This window comes from Oncorhynchus tshawytscha, linkage group LG14 (genome assembly GCF_018296145.1).
Source record: "Oncorhynchus tshawytscha isolate Ot180627B linkage group LG14, Otsh_v2.0, whole genome shotgun sequence".
NCBI classification, from domain to species: Eukaryota; Metazoa; Chordata; class Actinopteri; order Salmoniformes; family Salmonidae; genus Oncorhynchus; species Oncorhynchus tshawytscha.
In genome coordinates, this window is record NC_056442.1 from 16,012,122 (window position 1) to 16,036,888 (window position 24,767).

Sequence of the window (24,767 nt, forward strand, 5' to 3'; positions counted from 1 at the left end):
CAAAAAAATGTTAAAAAATAAAAAAAATATTTTTATTTTAGATTCTTCAAAGTAGCCATCCTTTGCCTTGATGACAATTGAAGATATATGGACAGAACCTGAAACCACTACTAGTGTAGGCTACCTGCTACTTTTCCCCAAGAATTTCCTATGAACAGAATTGCAAAGCGGGGCAGTATTGGTATTTCCAAGCACAAGTGGGGCATTTCGATTTGTTGTGAGCATTATGGTCGAGGAGCTTTGATTTTAGCACAGAAGTCTATTGATTGGTGAGAGAGTGTAGTGCCCATGCTGAAAGCCTTACTGGCGTGGCACCAGAGCAACGGGGAGCAGCTCGGGAGCATAAGAGCAGGTAGAGACTGATTAACTGTGGCAGCACTAACGCAGCAATTCTGTAACGGTGTAACCCTTCATTTCCACACACACCGGTTCTATTAACCCTGTGGCTCCCCCCATCACAGCCACAGACCTTACCGCAGACCAGTCTGATAGGTTACTTGTTTATTTATTTATTCATCCCACACCTAAGGTGCTAGGAAACTAAAGTCTGATTTACCTAGCTTTCTAGCCACCAATGGAGTCTCCAGAGTTAACCAATGCATTTTCATTTTAAATCTTAACGGTAATGTTACGTAAGTCGGAGGTTTGTGGCTTTGTAAACAAACAGTGCATAATAATGTGATCTATGATTTCAAAGCAGTCCAGCCAAACTTTTTGTAAAGAATAAATTGATGAGTAACAAACTGTCTCCTTTGATAAAATTAATTGTGCCCTGAAAAACAGCATCCAAAGGTTTAGGAGTAGAGGCAGCTGCACTTTACTAAATTGTATTACAATAATCAAGAACAGGTATACAGTGCGTGTGGAAAGTATTTTTACGTTACAGCCTTATTTTAAAATGGATTCAATTGTTTTCCCCCCCGCTTCTCAACAATCTACACACAAAATCGCATAATAAAAAAGAGAAATATCACATTTAAATAAGTATTCAGACACTTTACTTAGTACTTTGTTGAAGCACCTTTGGCAGCGATTACAGGTATGGCGCTACAAGCTTGGCACGCCTGTATTTGTGGAGTTTTTCCTATTCTTCTCTGTAGTTCCTCTCAAGCATTGTCAGGTTGGATAGGGAGCGTCGCTGCACAGCTATTTTCAGGTCTGTCCAGAGATGTTAGATCGGGTTCAAGACCCGGGTCTGGCTGGGCCATTCAAGGATATTCATAGACTTGTCCCGAAGCCACTCCTGTGTTGTCTTGTCTGTGTGCTTAGGGACATTATCCTGTTGGAAGGTGAACCTTTGCCCCACTCTGAGGTCCTGAGCACTCTGGATACAGCTTTTCATCAAGGATCTCTCTGTACTTTGCTGCGTTCATCTTTCCCTCGATCCTGACTAGTCTCCCAGTCCCTGACGCTGAAAAACATCCCCCCAGGCATGATTCTGCCACCCCCATGCTTCTCCGGAAGTGGCTTCCATCTGGCCACTTGACCCTATATATGTAAATCTTTTTTTAAATTTAACCTTTATATAACTAGGCAAGTCAGTTAAGAACAAATTCTATTTACCAAGACAACCTACCCCAGCCAAACACGGACGACGCTGGGCCAATACTGCGTCCAGCGCTCCCAATCACGGCCGGATGTGATGCAGCCTGGATTCGAACCAGGGACTGTAGTGACGTCTCTTGCACTGAGATGCAGGGCCTGCTGCGCCACACATAAAGGCCTGATTGGTGGAGTGCTGCAGAGATGGTTGTCCTTCTGGAAGGTTCTCCCATCGCCATAGAGGAATTTTGGAGCTCTGTGAGAGTGACCATCGGGTTCTTGGCCCTTCTCCAACCCTTAAATAAATAAATAATTTAAAAAATAATTCAAAAAGGGCCTTCTCTCCCGATTGCTCAGTTTGGCCCGGGCGGCCAGCTCTAGGACGAGTCTTGGTGGTTCCAAACTTCTTCCACTTAAGAATAATGGAGGCCACTGTGTTCTTGGGGACCTTCAATGCTGCAGAAATGTTTTGGTATTGTTTCCCAGAACTGTGCCTCGACGCAATCCTGTCTCAGAGCTCTACGAACAATTCCTTCGACCTCTTGGCTTGGTTATTAGTCTGACATTCACTGTCAACTGTGGGACCATATTTAGACAGGGTTGTGCTTTTTCAAATAATGTCCAAACAATAGAATTTACCACAGGTGTAATCCAATCAAGTTATAGAAACATCTCAAGGATGATCAATGGAAAAAAGATGCACCATAACTTTGTCATTATGGGTTATTGTGTGTAGATTGATGAGAATTTTTAAAATAACGGAACAAAATGTGGAAAAAGTGAAAGGGGCTGAATACTTTCTGAATGCACTGTAAAGGATGATTGCACAATCTGCTTCCTGCTGACTAGAGAGAAACAAAATACGTTTCTGTATAAAACGGCCACTTTAAATCTAAGTTTCTCAACAAGCTCATTCGTATGCTTTATAAACTATAAGTCATTGTCAAACAATAAGTATTTGAAGTATGAGTATGCATCCTGCAGACATTAACCCTTGACTTTGGGGGTGACATTACTCTTGTAATCACTCAGCTCAGCAGATAGTCAATGGTGACCTTGTCCCGTCACATGCTGTCAGCTTCAAGCACAGGGTCCGTGACAGTGTAATGACTAGCATCGACTTCACTGGCATCCTTGGAGCTCTCTGTCCTTGCAGTCATAGATGCTCAGTTGCAGACCAGCAGATTGTCTAGATGTATAGAATGTAGAATATATTCCAACTATGGTGTGTTGTGATTATGCTCCGTATAAAATGATATAATACTGATATGTTTTAATATGTGATCATTGTCTTCTCTCTCTCTCTCAGAGATGGACTCGGTGCGGATCCTGCTTTACTCTCTCATCTTCCTGCTCAGTGTCTTTGGCAACCTTCTGATCATTGTGGTCCTGACAGTCAACAAGCGCATGCGCACGGTCACCAACTCCTTCCTGCTTTCGCTGGCGGTCAGTGACCTGATGATGGCTGTCTTCTGCATGCCCTTCACACTCATCCCCAACATGCTGGAGGACTTCATCTTTGGAGCCGCCATGTGTAAAACGGTCACCTACTTCATGGGTAAGATTGTGGCTGTGTTCCAGACGGTCTGCAAAGCAGTTGCACTGCACAAATTCACCAATGATTGAATAGCATGTAATCTACATTGCAGTCGAGCATCAGATTGCATTATTATATTGGTGTAGTTACTGACATGGGCAACACTTATCCAGGCATTATGAGATTTGGTGCAATAACAGCTTTGTAGACAGGCTGGATATTACTGGCCTGGAACTGTCACATAGATCTGAAAGCAATGCATTACATATTTTCAGTATTCTTACTAGATATTAGAGCATAATTAGGTTCTGGAGTCAATCATCTTTAAACAGTGGTTTGAGAAGTCTCTTCCTAGATACATCCTGTTTTGGAGTCGTAACAACAGCCAAAGGGGAATTAACTGTAGCTCATTTATGCTGAGGTCAGGGTGGACACAACCCATCATGCCAGAGCCAGTTGGACTGTCATATGTCCGCAGGAGTGTGACTTACTGATGAGCTGGCCTTTCATCAGGCTGAGCCCAATTGACCACAATGCCTCCCTGAGTCAGAGAGAGAAAAAAGAGAGGAGAGTGAGTAAGAGGGAGTGAGAGTGAGAGAGAGGGGGGAGAGGGGCAGACAGAGAACACGAGAGAGAGAGAACGTGAGAGAACGAGAGAGAGAGAGAGGAAGTTTCAAATTTCACATTTTATTTGTCATGTAAGGGATAAACATGTTATACACTGTCCAAGAAAATGCTTATTTGCAGATTCCTTCCTGACAATGCAACAACAATAAGAAATAAAAAATATATAATAATACAAACATGAAGTAAATGGCTCCGTAAAATATATTATTTAAATGTATTGTACAGGACGACACATTTCACAGTCCAACATGTGTTTTGGGGAAGGGGGGATTGGGGGGCAAGTATTTAATTGTGAATAATTTAGCAATCATAATAAGAGTCTGGTAGCAGCAGTTGCAATGTTTGTGTAGCATGAATGTGTTGTCGTAGAAATTCATTCTGAGAGAGACTGTCATTTCTTCAAAAAATCAAGTTCAAGTTCAAATCCTCGAGCTGACCACATTCATCTGTACAAACAAATGTACACAAGTATAAACACCATGGGACCACGCAGCCGTCACACCACTCAGGAAGGAGACGCGTTCTGTCTCCTGGAGATGAACGTACTTTGGTGCGAAAAGTGCAAATCAATCCCAGAACAACAGCAAAGGACCTTGTGAAGATGCTGGAGGAAACAGGAACAAAAGTATCTATATCCAAGGTAAAACGAGTCTTATATCAACTGAAAGGCCGCTCAGCAAGGAAGAAGCCATTGCTCCAAAACCGCCATTAAAAGGCCAGACTACTGATTGAAACTGCACATGGGGACAAAGATCATACTTTTTGGAGAAATTACCTCTGGTCTGATGAAACAAAAATAGAATTGTTTGGCCATAATGACCATTGTTATGTTTGGAGAAGAAAGGGGGAGGCTTGCAAAGCTGAAGAACACCATCCCAACCATGAAGCACGGGGGTGGCAGCATCATGTTTGGGGGGTGATTTACTGCATGAGGGACTGGTGCACATATATGTCAATCATGAGGGAGTAAATTGAAGTGGCTGTATTAAAGGAACATCTCAAGATATCAGTCAGGAAGTTAAAGCTTGGTCGCAAATGGATCTTCCAAATGGACAATGACCCCAAGCATTCTTCCAAACTTGTTGCAAAATGGCTTAAGGACAACAAAGTCAAGGTATTGGAGTGGCCATCACAAAGCCCTGACCTCATTCCCATAGAACATTTGTGAGCAGAACTGAAAAAGTGTGCGTGAGCAAGGAGGCCTACAAACCTGACTCAGTTACACCAGCTCTGTCAGGAGGAATGGGCCAAAGTTGTCCCCAACCTATTGTGAGAAGCTTGTGGAAGGCTACCCAAAAAGTTTGACCCAAGTTAAATAATTTAAAGGCAATGTTGCCAAATACTAATTGAGTGTATGTAAACTTCTGACCCACTGTGAATGTGATGAAAGAAATAAAAGCTGAAATAAATCATTCTCTCTACTATTATTCTGACATTTCACATTCTTAAAATTAAGTGGTGATCCTAGCTGACCTAAAACAGGGAATTTTTGCTAGGATTAAATGTCAGGAATTAAATGTTGTGATGTGGACAATTTGGGATTTTAAGAAACAAACATGCATGTAAATAATTATCTTCTCAATGAGACATTAAATAAGAACAATACAATCATAGCAATTTCAAATGAACATCGAAATGAAAACCCTTATTTTAGCCTATTAGTATTCTATGAAATTAAAATCTGCAGAAACATCAAATGCAACAATTATTGTACCTATTACCCCCCCACAAAATTAGATTGGAAACCAATGGAAAATACTTAGAGGGGATGGTGTCTAAGCCACATGTTTAAATTACAGTTACTGAATTTTGTTCCATCTACATACACATTAATTGCATTTAATAACTAAGGTGTATGTAAAACTTCCGACTTCAACTGTATCTATTTGTGTGATCTGCCGTATTCATATCATGCAGTTAGAAACATCACTCTGAAGCAGACAAGAAAAAGCAATTGGCAAAAGTTTCATCAGCCAAAAGCAATCAATGCACAGGGCTATTATGACTTTCTTTCTTCAGACACTGATTTTGTGCCTAGGCACAGCAAAATTGCCCATTAATGCCTGCACATAAAGAGTCGTACCATCAGTCCCAATGACTGGCTAAAGGTAGATGATGTACATTATATAGATGTCCTGTATATATTGATGAAGTGTGTTGTTAACCTCTTGATGTGTAAGTTATATGAATAAATATGAATAACGGCCCTTACAATGTGAGTTCTTCTTGCATGCGATACCATAATTCTATGTTGCATTTTGCCATTATTCTCTGCACCCCTCACTGCATCAAGACCACATTTTCCGCTTAATATTAGGCTTTACATAACCATTCAATCCCTTATCCCTTCTGCATATGGTAGTAGCAGTGAGTATCTATATTGATAAATCTCTTATTATTATAATCTGTTATTATCTGAAAGAGGCTTTGGTGTTAGCCTGTCTGAGTGCGGGGACTTTGGCATGAGGGAGGCAAGGTTGTAGATATAATGAGTTATCTATGGCGCTAGACAGGATTATCTAGAATTATATTTTGGCGTCATCTATGGGCTGAATGTTATGTGGGTGGACCAGTTATCAATCTCCTTCCAAAACATGGTTACATTTGTATTAACTTAAAGTATTACTAACTACAAACCGCCCTAAAATGGTTTCACCCAAATCTGGCAACCCCATTTAGCTTTCGCACTACAGCTAGGCTAGGCAGTAGGCTTGTATTTGAGGTGATAATCTGTGAGGTGAAAACATTCATTTGCTTTGTGATTTGTTAGAAACTATAAACGACTTGTCAAGTCATGTGCCCCGGTTCTTGTATTTACTGTAACAAGCACATCAAAGATTTGTACTATGCTGAAAAGTGGCCAAACTAAATTAATCTTATTCAGTCAATGGGCGCAGCCATCTTAACCTTTGTTCATTGTTCAAACAAAAACAAACATGTCTGCAATCATGAAGATTTTAGCTGCTGTTAGCTTAGCTGACACGTACCTCTATAATATTACATTTCTCCCTTGTGCTCACCAGAGATGTGGTACATTGTAAACAAGTCTAGCTGTTAGGTTGCAAATTTATGTTTTGTTTTTTGTCAGCGCAACTTGTTTTTTAGACTGGTTTGTGGAATGAGTTTGGCTGTGGATGTGTTCCGTGTGATGCTTGGATGCTAAAGTTTGCACTTACAATAAAAGGTCAAATTGAGGAATAAAGTTGTGAAAACCTTTATTTTCCATCAGTAAGTAACATTGTTTAGATGCTTTTCAGACAACAACGCCATTTAGATGTGTTTGTTATATGTAGACGTTCTGTTACTTCTGTTCCAATCACATATTTGCGATGGTACGCTGCAGGGACCAATCAAAAAATATCACAAATATGTGACCGTGCGCTTGAAAAGGTTAAGGGTCCAAGGAGCCATTTTATCTCAATATCAAATAATTTCTGGGTAAGAATGAAGAAGTATCTTAATGTAATTGTTTCCAATTAAAATGAACAAAAATAGCTTCTTAGCAAAGAGCAATTTGTCAAGAAAGAATTTAGCTCGGACTGTCTGGGAGTGGTCTGAATTGTGAGGGGAAAACTGAATGCCGTGGCTGCGAATACAGAGTTTTCTGTCACCTGCCGCCCCTCCGGAAACCTTTTAAGCTAAGGCTACGTATGACATTCTGTGCATGTGTTATTTTACACACACTACATAGCTGCTGCTCACACTACCCCTCTCTCGATTCCCCATTTTCTGTAGTCTGCCTCATATTCCTGAACATTTTAAATAAACAAAAACATGCAGCGATTTGAATGAACATTCACAAAAATATATATCGAAGGCTATACAACCTCTGTCTGTTGTAATAGATATTGCAGTTGAACAAGCAGGACACAGTCCCTTAACATCGCATTGGAGCAAAAACAATCACTGATGATGTAGGCTAATCTTATAGTTTCTACCATATTGTAGCCACTAGCCAGAGTTCCTGAAAAAAGAGTACTACCACTTTGGACTGTCTGTCTGTCTCCAGCTTAGCCAATGTTCGGAATGATGATGAAAATATAACATTAAATCGATTGTGATTGATATGCTACCTAGTTTAGAGGAGCATCAAATTAACACATCCACGCTAGACATCAAAAACAATGAGAATACACAAGGACCTCTCTTGTTTAGGATGGCGACCAGCCACTCGGTAGCTATCAATTTATGAACTACAAACCAATTCAAGGCCACCCCGTGAGGGGATCTTGCAAGAATTCTACTTGGACTGCTGAAATCCCTTGTTGTGGAGAGTTGAAGACCGTTGGATCCAGACATGATGTACGTAAGAGAATCCATTTCGATCTCACCTATCTTTACCCTGATTGTGTGTAATCTGTATCTGTTGCGTTATTATTACTATCTACACTGAACAAAAATATAAACGCAACATATAAAGTGTTGGTTCCATGTTTAATGAGCTGAAATAAAAGATTCCTGTTCCATATGCACAAAAAGTGTATTTCTCTAAAATGTTGTACACAAATGTAATTTCATCTCACTCAGCAATAAAATATGTGTCCTCTCACTGTCAACTGTGTTTATTTTCAGCAAACTTAACATGTGTAACATAACAACATTCAACAACCGAGACATAAACTGAACAAGTTCCACAGACATGTGACTAACAGAAATGGAATAATGTGTCCCTGAACAAAGGGGGAGTCCAAATCAAAAGTAACAGTCAGTATCTGGTGTGGCCAGCAGCTGCATTAAGTACTGCAGTGCATCTCCTCCTCATGGACTGCACCAGATTTGCCTCTTCTTGCTGTGAGATGTTACCCCACTCTTTCACCAAGGCACCTGCAAGTTGCCAGACATTTCTGGGGGGAATGGCCCTAGCCCTCACCCTCCGATCCAACAGTTCCCAGATGTGCTCAATGGGATTGAGATCCGGGCTCTTCGCTGGCCATGGCAGAACACTGACATTCCTGTCTTGCAGGAAATCACGCACCGAAAGAGCAATATGGCTGGTGGATTTGTACAGGCCAGAGTCCAGAGTACAGGCCTCGGTGTAACGCTCATTTCTTCGACGATAAACGCGAATCCGACCATCACCCCTGGTGAGACAGAACCGCGACTCGTCAGTGAAAAGCACCTTTTGACGGCGAGGGTAAGTTTGTGCCTATAGTCAACGTTGTTGCCGATGATGTCTGCTGAGGACCTGCCTTTCCAGCAAGCCTACAAGCCTTCAGTCCAGCCTCTCTCAGCCTATTGCGAACAGTCTGAGCACTGATGGAGGGATTGTGTGTTCCTGGTGTAATTCGGGCAGTTGTTGCCATCCTGTAGCTGTCCCGCAATTGTGATGTTCAGATGTACCGATTCTGTGCAGGTGTTGTTACACCTGGTCTGCCACTGCGTGGATGATCAGCTGTTCATCCTGTCTCCCTGTAGCGCTGTCGTAGGCGTCTCACAGTACAGACATTGCAATTTATTGCCTTGGCCACATTTGCAGTCCTCATGCCTCCTTGCAGCATGCCTAATGCACATTCACGCAGATGAGCAGGGACCATTAATTGTTCATGGTTCATTGAACAAGCATGGACAACAGTGTTTAAACCCTTTACAATGAAGGACAGGATCCTGAAAAAGGGACGTTTCTTTTTTGCTGAGTTTATGTCAGTGAGGATTTCTCCTTTGCCAAGATAATCCATCCACCTGACAAGGTGTGGCATGTCAAGAAAGTGCATGATCATTACATAGGTGCACCTAGTGCTGGATACAATAAAAGGCCACTGTAAAATATGCGGTATTGTCACACAACACAATGCTACAGATGTCTAAAGTTTTGAGGGAGTGTGCAATTGGCATGCTGACGGCAGGAATATCCACCAGAGCTAATGGCAGGGAATTGAATGTTAATTTCTCTACCGTAAGCCGCCTCCAACGTCATTTTAGAGAATTTGTGACTCGTTTCAGGAAACTAGTGTCACGACTCCCACCGAAGGTGGCTCCTCTTCCTGTTCGGGCGGCGGTCGTCGTCACCGGTCTAACTAGCTGCCACCGATCCCCTTTTCCTTTTCTGTTAGTTGTCTTATTGGTTGCACCTGTTTGCACTCTGTTTGTTTTGTGGTTGTGCCTTTTTCTTGATTTTTTCCGGACTGTGTGGTGCTGTGTTTGGGCTGGTCTTTTGTATGCGCCTGGCTTTTGGTGTGACCGGAATAAATATTCATTTATATTTATTTTAAATTTATTTTGTACCGGAATAAATATTAAGATTATCCTAAAACCTCTGCTCTCTGCACCTGACTCCGCCCCCACTACTCCTAGAAGACGTGACAGAAGCCCGCACCACTCCATGGAATCAGCAGGAGCAACGACCACCCCCCTTCCATCTTTGGAGGAGCGCCTCCTCCATCATACGGCCATCCTCCATCGTATCGGGTCAGTGATGGACCAAATAATGGAGAGAATGGACCGATGGGAGAGGAGTGGTCTCCCTACCTCGCCTCCAGCTCTTCCTTCGACGACTCAACCCACTCCTCCAGTGGCGTCCGGCCCCAGCGCACTCCATCTCGCGCCCCCGAAGGAGTCCCTGCTCCGCCCACAACCTGGCCCACACTCTGCCAGGGACCACTACCCAGAGTTCACCCGCCGTTTCCGGGCCGTGTTCGACCACCCTCCAGAGGGCCAAGCGGCGGGTGAACGGCTGTTCCACCTTAGGCAGGAGAAGAGGAGTGCGCAGGACTTTGCGCTGGAGTTCCGGACCTTGGCCACTGGGGTGGGGTGGAATGACAGGGCCCTGATGGACCACTACCGGTGTAGGCTCCGGGAGGACGTCCGCAGGGAGCTAAGTTGTCGGGAAGCCACTTCCTCCCTCGATGAACTCATAGACATGTCGATCCGACTGGACAATCTGCTAGCTGCTCACGGGCGTTCAGAAAGGGTCCTGTCAGTTCCACATTCTGGCCCTCCCGCTTTCACACCTATGGAGTTAGGGGGGGGCCGCATTGAGTGGGACCGGAGGAGGCTCCTCCTGCACCAGCTGTGGTCGGAGAGGATACACTTCCGATCGGTGCTGGAGGAGCTCGTCTTGGAGTTGAGAGGGCAGGCGGAACACTTCTCGGTCACCCCAGGTGAGTCAGCACCAAACTCACCCAGAGCTCCCTGTTGGTCACCTGTTTGTATAAAAAAAAATGTTTGTTTTCTCCCTCTCTCCAGCATAAGGCGCTAGTCGATTCAGGCCCAGCTAGGAACTTTATGGATTGCGGACTCGCTCATAGGTTTGGGATTCCGTTGGTGCCGATAGATCCACCCTTCCCCGTGCACTCCTTAGATAGTCAACCTTTAGGGTCAGGGCTGGTCAGGGAGGCCACGGTTCCATTGGATATGGTAACGCAGGGGGATCATAGGGAGCGGATTAGTCTCTTCCTTATCGATTCACCTGCGTTTCCAGTGGTGCTGGGGTTTCCCTGGCTGGCTTGTCACAATCCCAGGATTTCATGGAAATGGGGCTCTCCAGGGGTGGTCAGAGGAGTTTTCAGGTAGGTGTATAGGAGTTTCCATCGGTGCCACGTCGGTGGAAAGTCCAGACCAGGTTTCGACTGTGCGCATCCCCTCAGAATATGCCAATTTGGCTATCGCCTTCTGTAAGAAGAGGGCGACCAAATTACCACCTCATCGACGGGGGGATTGCGCGATAAACCTCCAGGTAAACTCTACACTTCCCAGGAGTCACGTGTACCCATTGTCACAGGAGGAGACGTTGCCTATGGAGACATATGTCACTGAATCTCTGTGGCAGGGGTACATTCTGCGTCCATGAGGTCTGCGTCCGTGCATTGATTATCGAGGTCTCAATTCCATCACAGTGGGGTTTAGTTACCCGCTACCGCTCATCGCTACAGCGGCAGAATCCTTTCACTGAGCGCATTTTTTCACAAAACTGGACCTCTGGTGCGTATTCGGGGAGGAGATGGAAAACCTCGTTTAGTACCACATCTGGCCATTATGAGTCCCTCATCATGCCGTATGGGTTAAAGAATGCACGCGCTGCGCATGTGTCTCTGGTGCGCAAGGTACTTGGGCGACTGCTGGAGCATGACCTGTACGTTAAGGCTGAGAAATGTATGTTCTCCAAACGAGCGCATTTCCACCTCGGGGTGGTGATGGAGTGTGACCGTGTTAAGGCTGTGCGTAATTGGCCGACTCCGACCACGGGAAAGGAGGTGCAGCGGTTTTCAGGGTTTGCTAATTACTACCGGAGGTTTATCCGGGGATTTGGCCAGGTGGCGGCTCCCATTACCTCACTGGTGAAGGGGGGGCCGGCGCGTTTACGGTGGTCGGCAGAGGCGGACAGAGCTTTCAATCGGTTGAAGGCACTGTTTATCAGCTGGGGCCGCAGTGTGTGGGGCCGTTTAAAACGAGGTGTGTTATAGATTACAACTCATATTTTACTATCGGATTAACCCCTCGTTTCATGTTTCTCTCCTCAGGCCAGTGGTAGCTGGTCCCCTGCAGGAAGGTGAGGTTCCGAAGGTCCCTCCCCGGCGTACACAGTACGTGCTGTTCTGGACTCTAGACACCGGGTGAGGGGCCTGCAGTACCTCGTGGCCTGGGAGGGGTACGGTCCGGAGGAGAGGTTCTGGGTACCGGTGGGGGACATCTTGGATCCGTCACTGCTGAGGGATTTCCATCGCCTCCATCCGATCGCCCTGCGCCTCGCCCTCCGGGTTGCCCTCGAGGCCGGTGTTGGCGCGCTGCGGGAGCCGCGCGTCAGGGGGGGGGTTACTGTCACGACTCCCATCGAAGGTGGCTCCTCTTCCTGTTCGGGCGGTGCTCGGCAGTCGTCGTCACCGGTCTACTAGCTGCCACCGATCCCCTTTCATTTTCTGTTAGTTTTGTCTTACTGGTTGCACCTGTTTTGTGGTTGTGCCTTTTTCTTTATTTCTTTTTCTTTCCGGACTGTGTGGTCCTGTGTTTGGGCCGGTCTTTTGTATGGCGCCTGACCATTTTGTACCGGAATAAATATTAGGATTATCCTAAAACCTCTGCTCTATGCGCCTGACTCCGCACCCACTAGTCCTAGAAGACGTGACAACTAGGCGTATTTCGCGCATCACTACTTCACAGGAGACATTTGAACGTAAACTTTTTTTAATCAAAATGCATTTTTTGGCAGAAATCCCTTCTGGAACATTGGAACTGTGCCGTAATAACAAACTTGTATGCCATCTGTAAATGCAAATGAAAGTATTACATTTCAAACCTAGCTGGTTTAGCCACAGAAAAAGACAGCAACTTTCTCACTAGCCATGATTGACTGAGATAAATCTAATCAAATCAAATTTGCCACATACATATGGTTAGCAGATGTTAATGCAAGTGTAGCGAAATGCTTGTGCATCTAGTTCCGACAATGCAGTAATAACCAACGAGTAATCTAACCTAACAATTCCACAACTACTACCTTATACACACAAGTGTAAAGGGATAAAGAATATGTACATAAAGATATATGAATGAGTGATGGTACAGAACGGCATAGGCAAGATACAGTAGATGGTATAGAGTACAGTATATACATATGAGATGAGTAATGTAGGGCATATAAACATAAAGTGGCATAGTTTAAAGTGGCTAGTGATACATGTATTACATAAAGATGGCAAGATGCAGTAGATGATATAGAGTACAGTATATACATATGCATATGAGATGAGTAATGTAGGGTATGTAAACATTATATTAAGTGGCATTGTTTAAAGTGGCTAGTGATAAACTTTTACATCAATTCCCATCAATTTCTATTATTAAAGTGGCTGGAGTTGAGTCAGTATGTTGGCAGCAGCCACCCAATATTAGTGGTGGCTGTTTAACAGTCTGATGGCCTTGAGATAGAAGCTGTTTTTCAGTCTCTCGGTCCCTGCTTTGATGCACCTGTACTGACCTCGCCTTCTGGATGATAGCGGGTGAACAGGCAGTGGCTCGGGTGGTTGTTGTCCTTGATGATATTTATGGCCTTCCTGTGACATCGGGTGGTGTAGGTGTCCTGGAGTGCAGGTAGTTTGCCCCCGGTGATGCGTTGTGCAGACCTCACTACCCTCTGGAGAGCCTTACGGTTGTGGGCGGAGCAGTTGCCGTACCAGGCGGTAATACAGCCCGACAGGATGCTATTGATTGTGCATCTGTAGAAGTTTGTGAGTGCTTTTGGTGACAAGCCGAATTTCTTCAGCCTCTTGAGGTTGAAGAGGTGCTGCTGCGCATTCTTCACCACTCTGTCTGTGTGGGTGGACCAATTCAGTTTGCCCGTGATGTGTACGCTGAGGAACTTGAAACTTACTACCCTCTCCACTACTGTCCCGTCAATGTGGATAGGGGAGTTCTCCCTCTGCTGTTTCCTGAAGTCCACAATCATCTCCTTTGTTTTGTTGACGTTGAGTGTGAGGTTATTTTCCTGACACCACACTCCGAGGGCCCTCACCTCCTCCCTGTAGGCCGTATCGTCGTTGTTGGTAATCAAGCATGGCCACGCAGTCATGGGTGAACAGGGAGTACAGGAGAGGGGCTCAGAGCGCACCCTTGTGGGGCCCCAGAGTTGAGGATCAGTGGGGTGGAGATGTTGTTACCTACCCTCACCACCTGGACGCGGCCCGAAGTCCAGTACCCAGTTGCACAGGGCGGGGTCGAGACCCAGGGTCTCGAGCTTGATGACGAGTTTGGAGGGTACTATCGTGTTAAATGCTGAGCTGTAGTCGATGAACAGCATTCTCACATAGGTATTCCTCTTGTCCAAATGGGTTAGGGCAGTGTGCAGTGTGGTTGCGATTGTGTCGTCTGTGAACCTATTGGGGCGGTAAGCAAATTGGAGTGGGTCTAGGGTGTCAGGTAGGGTGGAGGTGATATGGTCCTTGACTAGTCTCTCAAAGCACTTCATGATGACGTAAGTGAGTGCTACGGGGCGGTAGTCGTTTAGCTCAGTTACCTTAGCTTTCTTGGGAACAGGAACAATGATGGCCCTCTGAAGCATGTGGGAACAGCAGACTGGGATAAGGATTGATTGAATATGTCCGTAAACACACCAGCCAGCTGGTCTGCGCATGCTCTGAGGACGCGGCTGGGGATGCCGTCTGGGCCTGCAGCCTTGCGAGGATTATCACGTTTAAATGTTTTACTCACGTCGGCCACGGAGAAGGAGGGGGGGCCCATAGTCCTTGGTAGCAGGCCACGTCGTTGGCACTGTATTATCCTCAAAGCGGGCAAAGAAGGTGTTTAGTTTGTCTGGAAGCAGGACGTACAGTATGTGTCCGTGACGTGTCTGGTTTTCTATTTTTAGTCCGTCTCGTGTCTGAGCCGTTGAATTGCGACTCCACTTTGACCCTAAACTGACATTTAGCTTGTTTGATTGCCTTGTGGAGGGAATAACTACACTGTTTGTATTCGGCCGTATTCCCGGTCATCTTTCCACTGTTAAATGCGGTGGTTCGCGCTTTCAGTTTTGCGCGAATGCCGCCATCTATCCACGGTTTCTCGTTAGGGTAGGTTTTAATGGTCACAGTGGGAACAACCTCTCACTTGCTCATCCTTATAAACTCACACAGTGAATCAGCGAAGACATCTATTTTATTCTCTGAGGCTGCCCGGAACATGTCCCAGTCCACCTGATCAAAACAGTCTTGAAGCGTGGATTCTGATTGGTCAGACCAGCGTTGCATGGTTCTTGTCACGGGTACATCCTGTTTGAATTTCTGCCTATAAGGGGAGAAGCAAAATGGAGTCGAGGTCGGATTTGCCAAATGAAGGGCAGAGGGCCTTGTATGCATGGCAGAAGTTAGAGAAGCAGTGATCCAGTGTTTTGCCAGCCCGGGTACTACAATCGATATGCTGATAGAATTTAGGTAGCCTTGTTCTCAAATTTGCTTTGTTAAAATCCCCAGTTACAATAAATGCAGCCTCCGGATATATGGTTTCCAGTTTGCATGGAGTCCAGTGGAGTTCCTCAAGGGCCGTTGTGGTGTTGACTCGGGGGGGGATATACATCGCAGTGACAATGACCGACGTGAATTCTCGTGGGAGATAATAGGGACGACATTTGATTTTGAGGAATTCTAGGTCCTGTGAACAGAAGGACTTGTGTTCCTGTATATTGTTATTTTTGAATGAGCAGTCGTTCATGTGCAAAGTATTTATTCTCATGAACATAGTTTCCACATGTATGTACCAGCCCACTCTCTTTGTCTCTCCCGCTCTCTTTATCTTGCCCCTCCCTTTCATTGTGTAACAAGCCGTCATACTGGGTTAGTCCACCATGGACTTTTCATTGAATTATTGAAGTAATCAACCTATAATCTATCCTGTGTGTGTGTTTATGTAATTCTGTGTGAGTATTTAGTTAATTTAGAGATCTAACATTGAGCAGGACAGAATGACAATGGTGTGATTCCATCAGTGTGGGGCTATTTGTCTGAAATGTAATGCTCTTCGTGTCTTTACTTAATTATAAGCTAAAGAGGCTTTACCATTTGTCTTTACTTTTTTGGCGGCCTATGAGCATCTCTCTGATGTGGCAAGCCTGCTCAAATAAATAGAAGATGTTTATCACTATCAGACCTGGTAATATAGTATTTGTTTTCTTTAATTAAAATATTTTTCCTGCTTAATTGAACTTCCCTTGCTCAATGGAGACAATGTAATTGTCTCAAAAGTTTAAACCCCGCCATCAGGCACTCCAGACAGAAAACAAGTACCATTTGAACCCAGGTCTGATCACTGTTGATAGTCATTTTAATCTCTCTTATTGACCCCTACCCCTTCCCTGCATTCCTATAGGGCTCTCCGTCAGCATCTCCACCTTCAGCCTGGTCGCCATAGCAATCGAGAGGTACAGCGCCATCTGCAACCCACTGAAGTCGCGAGTGTGGCAGACTCGTTCCCATGCCTACCGGGTCATCGCCGCCATCTGGGTGTTGTCGTTGGTCATGATGGTGCCCTACCCAGTGTTCAGCCACCTCAAGTCCTTCTCCAAACCCGACCGAACTACGGGACACATGTGCCGCCTGGAATGGCCAAGCGGTGGGGTGGAACAGACGTGGTGAGTGAGTTTCTGACTGGAGACCTCTAGTGCAGTGGTCAGAACTGGTTTCTGACCGGTCCCTGAGTTTCCTGACTCTATTAAGTCAGTTCTCGAGTGGTATTTTCAAAGTAAGCCGTTATCAAAGGAACATAGATTGCCAGTCCATTGTACAAAAAAGTATCTTGAGTTTGTTCTGTCTGTTTTTATGTTTGATTGCTTTTATTGAATAGATTTGTTTCAAAATAAATTGTTTTTCCCCCACATTTCTGATCAGGGAAGCAATGAAGTGTTTCATGCTGTTTTCATTATATTTCCACTTGTATTAAATTTGCCCAAAAGTAATGCCTTCCCCCTGCAAGACTGAACAGAATCGTCATAGCCGGACATTTCGGAGCACCACATCAACATCTAAGGCAAAGCAATTATATTATTAGGCGGAGTAGTTCGCATTGACTCAGGGCTAGCGAAGCAGTTTTAGAAGGTAATTACACTCTAAAGACCAGCAGTTTATTAAACACTGGTCGACGATTAGTAATATCGCTAGAATATATCTGCATCTGCAGTTCAAGTTTAGGCTTTTTCTGTAGAAACTGTTGCTGTTAAGTTTGGGCACAGAGGACTATTCATCAATTTGCCCATAAACAAACAGAGGGACTGTGGAGTAGAGCAATTAAAGGAAGATTGACATTCTCCAGGGGTTCTCCCCAGCCTCATACAGCTCTCTCGTCTCTCTCCTCCAGACCATACTTCTTATCTTTTACACTAAATAAGCTTTCTCTCTGCAGACCTTACTACTTGAATTGTAGTTGTTCACTGATTGCAGCCTGTTAAAACCTTTCCAGACTTTACTTGTTTTTCTTTTACACTACAACCCTAAGAGTCCTTTGGGGGGGGATCTACAGTGCATTCTGAAAGTATTCAGACATCTTGAATTTTTCCACATTTTGTTGCATTACAGCCTTATTCTAAAATTGATTAAATAATTTTTCCCCCTCAGCATTCTACACACAATACCCCATAATAACAAAGCAAAAAACGTGCATTTTTTGTATAAATAAATAAAAACGTAAATATCACATTTACGTAAGTATTCAGACCCTTTACTCAGTACTTTGTTGAAGCACCTTTGGCAGCTATTACAGCCTTGAGTGTTCTTGGGTATGGTGCTACAAACTTGGCACACCTATATGAGGAGTTTCTCCCATTCTTCTCTTCAGATTCTCTCAAGATCTGTGATGTTGCTGCCCAGCTAAGCCACTCCTGCATTGCCTTGGTTGTGTGCTCAAAGTCGTTGTCCGGTTGTAAGGTGAACCTTCGCCCCCAGTCTGAGGTTCTAAGCACTCTGGAGCAGGCTTTCATCAAGGATCTCTCTTTACTTTGCTCCGTTCATCTTTCCCTCGATCCTGACTAGTCTCCCAGTCCCTGCCGGTGAAAAACATGACTGTAGGGATGGTGCCAGGTTCCCTTCAGACTTGACACTTGGCATTCAGGCCATTGAGTTCAATCTTGGTTTCATCAGACCAGAGATTCTTGTTTCTCATGGTCTGAGAGTCCTTTAAGTGCCTTTTGTCAAACTCCAAGCGGACTGTCTTGTGCCTTTTACTGAGGAGTGGCTTCCATCTGCCCACTCTACCATAAAGGCCTGATTGGTGGAGTGCCGCAGAGATAGTTGTCCATTTGAAAGGTTCTCCCATCTCCACAGAGGAACTCTGGAGATCTGTCAGAGTGACCATTGGGTTCTTGGTCACCTCTCTGACCAAGGCCCTACTCCCACTATTCTTCAGTTTGACCGGGCGGCCAAATTTCTTCCATTTCTTTGTGGTTCCAAACTTCTTCCATTTCAGAATGATGGAGGCCACTGTGTTCTTGGGAACCTTCAATGCTACAGAAAGTTTTGGTATCCTCGATACAATCATGTCTCGGGGATCTACGGACAATTCCTTTGACCTCATGGCTTGGTTTTTGCTCTGACATGCACTGTCAACTGTTGGACCTCACATAGACAGGTGTGGGCCTTTCCAAATCATGTCCAATCAATTTAATTTACCACAGGTGGAATCAAGTTGTAGAAACATCTTAAGGATGATGAATGGATGCACCTGAGCTCAATTTCAAGTCTCGTAGCAAAGGGTCTGAATATTTTTTTTATATAGATTTGCAAATATTTCTGAGGATTTATTGTTATTTCTGAGTATTTTTCGTTATTTAATCCATTTTAAAATAAGGCTGTAACCTAACAAAATGTGGAAAAAGGGAAGGAGTCTGAATACTTTCCGAATGCACTATTTCTCTTAACAATGCCAGGCACAATCATTTTAATAGGATTTATATTTAAAAAATGATAAATGCAGTGGTGACAGTAGATGTAATCAACAACCACACACAATATAATACCTATCATTTTTTAATTATTACAATATACTTCAGAAAATATGCTATTGAAATATTACTTGTGACCTTAGTACTTTTGTACTTTTGGTGACCTCTTTGAGGCCAAGCATCTTGGTGTAATGGCTAAGGTGTTGGACTGACAGTCACAGGGACTATTTGAGTCCATTACGGGCTACTCCCCAAATTGGCTATTGAATCAGCGTGTCTAATTATGCTTACTAATGATGCCGGCCATGAAGAATTGTCAAATAATGTGAAACAGAAGTATTAGTGTAGCACCTGCTCCTCGCCCCTTTCCATGTTCTTCTCTGACAATAGAGAATAAGGATCAAAGACTAAACAAAAGATGAACCGAAACCTCATCTATTTACTGCCTCTCTGTATGTCCTTCCTTCCTGTCACCATTTGTCCCCCAATCCCTGATGTGAGACCCACTATCAAACAGAGTACTGATGAAAAGCTTTGAGTATCAGAGGCTGCATTAATGAATGAATGAATGAGAGCCTAACCTGCTGCAAAGGCTGATGGGAGATTAAAAATGAACCCTCCATGGAGGATGTTCAGAGGAAAACACCCACGCACCCATTAGAATTTCACACAACGCAAAATAAAGGCTTCCTCTCTACTAATTCTCAAAGTGTGTGGAATGAACAATAGTGGATTTGTTTTTACTTTTTTTGTACACGGCAAAGTTGATAGTATCCGCATTGATGTGAAGATAATTGGAAAAATGTTAATTACCACCATAGAAATATTATTTTATTTTATGACCACAATGATCAAAGTAACTTTTTTCTCTTCCTGTCTGGCTTCCTGTCCCTCTTTACCTCCATCTTTCTCTCCCTTTTTCTTTCCCTCCCTTTTTCTCTCAATTTCCCTCTTTTTCTTTCACTCCATGTTTCCTTCTCTTTCCCTCTTTCTTTCTCTCTTTTTTTCTCAGGTACATGCTGTTGCTTTTAATCTTGTTCTTCATCCCTGGGGTTGTGATGATCGTTGCCTATGGACTCATCTCCAGAGAGCTGTACCGGGGGATGAAGTTTGAGCTGGACCAAAACAGAGAGAACAGTTGTGAGACTCCTACACCACATGTATCTCCTGCCATGGATATGATTTAACAACTAATTTGTTTCTCACAAATAGAAAGTTATGTAAATTAGGGTTGGGGTTTTGAAATAGGGTGGTGCTGGGCAGAAGCAATTAGGGCAAGGACTAGGATTAGGGTTTTTAAAACAGGCAATGGTAAGGCTGGGGAAATAAGGGTTTTGCATTCGTAACTATTTTCTCATAAGGCCTGTTTATTTGTGAATGCATGTTCCCCACAATGCAGGCTTATGTCACCAACTCTTTTCTCATCCTATTATTAGTAATGTGCTCTGTCTTTAACCTACACACTTACTCACCTACACACTTACACCCAATTCAGACCCACTTACACACTTCCATGTACATTCCACAGCACTGAAGAATGGCGTAAACACCACTGTGACCACCAGCAACAACGACACAGACGATGATGGCTGCTACATCCAGATACCGAAGAAGCCACCGTCCATGGAGCTGTCCACCCTCACCACCCCTACTCCGGCCCCTCCTAAACCCAGAGTGTCCGCCGAGCACCCTCGAAGCAATACCTCGGAGGCTAAACTCTTGGCCAAGAAGCGCGTGATCCGCATGCTCATTATCACTGCCATTCTCTTCTTCCTCTGCTGGATGCCCCTGTACACGGCCAACACGTGGAAGGCATTTCACATCAGCTCAGCCCACCGGCTTCTCTCGGGGGCACCCATCTCGTTCATCCACCTATTGAGCTACACATCGGTGTGCGTCAACCCCGTTATCTATTGTTTTATGAATACACGCTTCCGCAAGGCGTTGCTCACCACCTTCGCCCACAGCCGTCCGCCCTGCTGTCAGCGCCGCCGGGAGAGGCGGAACGGCGGGGATGATGAGATGACAGTGACGGGGACTATGGGTCCTTTGTCCATGTCCAAGATCAGTTATACCACAGTGAGCACCGCGGGGACCTACTGATTCTTTGTGAAGGGGGCTAGGGGTACAGTGTCCATATTAGGACAGCCTCATTCTCTGCAGTACTTCATCCTAATATGGACCCTGTATAGGGGAACACAGGGGGCTGTAGCAGTGGGTACACAGGTAGTTGTGACCAAGGATGGCAACCGACAGAATGCTTGTGCATTTTCTTTGCTTGTTCGCTCCTGATTTCTTCACGTTTTATTGTGTTACACACTGGGATTAAAATTGATTTAATTTAAAAAAAATTGTCAACGATCTACTCAAAGCACTCTGTAATGTCAAAGTGGAAGAAAATGTCTAATGAAAAATAAAACACTAATATATATTGATTTGATAAGTATTCACCCTCCTGAGTCAATACATGTTAGAAACACCTTTGGGGATCATGACTAGACATCAATTTAAAGTCTTGCCATACATCTTCAAGCAGATTTAAGTCAACTGTAACTTGGCCACTCAGGGAGTGTCTTCATGGTAAGCAACTCCAGTGTAGATTTGGCCTTGTGTTGTAGGTTATTGTTCCACGGAAAGGTGAATTCCTCTCCCAGTGTCTGGTATGAAGCAGACTTAAGCAGTTTTTCCTCTAGGATTTTGCCTGTGCTCAGCTCCATCCCATTTATTTTTGTCTTGGCCAATATCAATCATACCTATACCATGATGAAGCCAACACCATACTTGAAAATTAGGTGGCAGTTAGTCAATGATGTGTTTTATTGGATTTACCCCGAACATAAGGCTTTGCATTTAGGTCAAAAAGTGTATTCCTGTGCCGTGTTTTTTTTCCAGTATTACTTTAGTGCCTTGTTGCATACGTATGCATGTTTTATTCTGTATGTTTGTATTCTTCTTTTCACGCTGTCATTTAGGTCGTTATTGTGGAGTCACTACAATGTTTTTGATCCATCCTCTGTTTTCTCCCGTCACAGCCATTTAAATCTGTAGCTGTTTTAAAATCATCAACGGTTTTATCATGGTGACATCCTTGAGCAGTTTTCTTCCTGTTCTGCAGCTAATTTCATTAGGGCAACTGTATCTTTGATGTGTCTGGGTGGTTTAAAACATAATCAACAGCATAATTGTTAACTTTTTTAATTTGATGTATTTAACCTGACCAGGCAAGTCAGTTAAGAATAAATTCTAATTTACAAGGCAAAAGGCTATGTCAGATAGAAGGTTTTATAAATAAGCATCAAGCAGTGGGTCTTGCGACGGTTATACAGATATGACCAGTTTACAGAGGAGTATAGAGTGCAGTGATGTGTAAGGAGCATTGGTGGCATTTCTGATGGCCGAATGGTAAAGAACATCTAGCCGCTCGAGAGCACCCTTAACTGCCGATCTATAAATTACATCTCCGTAATCTGGCAATGGTAAAATGGTCATCTGAATCAGGGTTAGTTTGGCAGTTGGGATGAAGAGGAGCGATTACGATAGAGGAAACCAAGTCTAGATTTAACTTTAGCCTGCAGCTTTGATATGCACTGAGAGAGGAACAGTGTACTGTCTAGCCATGCTCCAAAGTACTTGTATGAGGTGACTACCTCAAGCTCTAAACCCTCAGAGGTAGTAATCACACCTGTCTGGAGAGGGGCCTTCTTCTTACCAAACCATATGACCTTTGTTGGGAAAAGATAGGATAAGGCCGCATACACTGAGTGTACAAAACATTGTGTATGTGTGCCGTTCAGAACAAGGATAAGGGCAGAGAAAGCATGTTGGAGACTAAGAAAGCTTTGTTTTCGAGTGTTTAACACAAAATCAGAGGAGGGGCCAGCTGAGTATAAGACTGTATCATCTTCATATACAGTACATGGATGAAAGAGCTTCCTACTGCCTGACCTATGTTGTTGATGTAAATTGAGAAGAGTGTGGGGCCTAAGATCGAGCCTTGGAGTACTCCCTTGGTGACAGGCAGCGGCTGAGACCGCATATGTTTTGACATTATACACTGCACTCTTTGAGAACTTGATTAAGCTTAAATGTCAGACTTGATATTGTTACCCATCTATCAATCACTGCCCTTCTTTATGAGGCTTTCAAAAAGCTCCCTGGTCTTTGTAGTTGAATGTGTGCTAAATTCAATACTTGACTGAGGGGCCTTACAGATGTTGTATGTATGGGGGACAGAGGAAGGGATAGTCATAAAAAAATAATGCCAATCCCTGTTATTTCACACAGTTAGTCCATATATTTTACTACTGAACTGATTTAGGTTTGCCTAAACAAAGGTGGTGAATACTTATGCAACAAATATATTTTAGTTATTTAGGTTTTCCTTTGTCCACACAGTTCATTTGTACACATTTGTAGAATTCTCTTTTCACTTTAACAATATGGAGTATTATGTGTAGATCAACAACAACAAAAATTACAAGTAATGCCCAAAATGAAAATCCAAGGGGTGTGAATACTTATGATACATACTTATGTGTGGTTTATTTATAGGACTGATTACCTGAACATACAAGGTATTTCAAATACCAAATGGAATGTTGATCTTTTATGTAGTGCTTAAATGTGTGTGTGCTGTATATGTAATGTAAATGTTTCCGTATTTTTTATTGTTTTTATAAATCAATGCCAAACTGTATCACACAATGAGGAAAAGAGAGCATACGACCACATACACTGAGTGTACAAAACATTGTGTATGTGTGCCATTCAGAGGGTGAATGGGCAAGACAAAAGATTTAAGTGCCTTGTGTGAAGAACTGCAAAGCTGTTGGGTTTTTCACGCTCAACAGTTTCCCGTGTGTATCAAGAATCGTCCACCACCCAAAGGACATCCAGCCAACTTGACACAACTGTGGGAAGCATTGGAGTCAACATGGGGCAGCCTCCCTTTGGAATGCTTTCAACACCTTGTAGTGTCCATGCCCCAAAGAGTTGAGGGTGTTCTGAGGGCAAAAGGGGGTGCAACTCAATAGGAAGGTGTTCCTAATGTTTTATACACTCAGTGTAGAAGTTGTCTGATTACTCATCCTGAATTTAATTTTGCTGGTCTATCAATCGCTCCGTACATCAGTCTGAACCTACTACTTTGGAAGTCGTTTGTGCTGACGTGAAGATATGTATAGGCCCAACTCATCGGTTTCTAGGGCCAACCAGAACGGTTTGACTTTGTTCACATTTAAGAAGGCAAAATTCCAAAACTTTAGTGGGTGTGGCATTTGGCCGGAGATGTGGATGGGTAACCAGGCAAACATAGAAGATCTGTCACCCAAAGACTATTGATACAGTAGCTTGGTGGTTGGTGTCTTATAGCTCCCTACTGGAAATGTACAGTATATGTTTAAAACTAGTTGGAAATACTATAATTACACAATAGCACATTTAATTTTAACACAAATTAAATTATTACATATTTTCGTATTTTTCCCCCTTTACTCCCAATTACAATCTTGCCTCATCGCTGTAACTCCCCAAAGGGCTCGGGAGTGGCGAAGGTCGAGTCATACATCCTCCAAAACATGACCCGCCAAAGTGCCCTCCTTAACACCCACCTGCTTAACCTTGAAGCCAGCTGCACCAATGCGTCGGAGGAAACACTGAGGTCAGCCTGCAGGCGCACAGCCCACCACAAAAATCATTAGAGCATGATGA

General features: G+C 43.9%; 1 protein-coding gene across 1 annotated transcript; it reads left to right on the forward strand.

Annotated features, from left to right (window-relative positions):
- Positions 1 to 288: 288 nt before the first annotated feature.
- On the forward strand, positions 289 to 21,174 carry LOC112267741 (cholecystokinin receptor-like). Its single transcript, XM_024445900.1, has 5 exons — positions 289 to 352; positions 2,852 to 3,100; positions 16,496 to 16,757; positions 20,071 to 20,198; positions 20,587 to 21,174. The coding sequence occupies exons 1-5, from the start codon at positions 289 to 291 to the stop codon at positions 21,159 to 21,161; spliced, it is 1,278 nt and encodes a 425-aa protein (XP_024301668.1). The 3' UTR covers positions 21,162 to 21,174.
- The last annotated feature ends 3,593 nt before the right edge of the window (positions 21,175 to 24,767 follow it).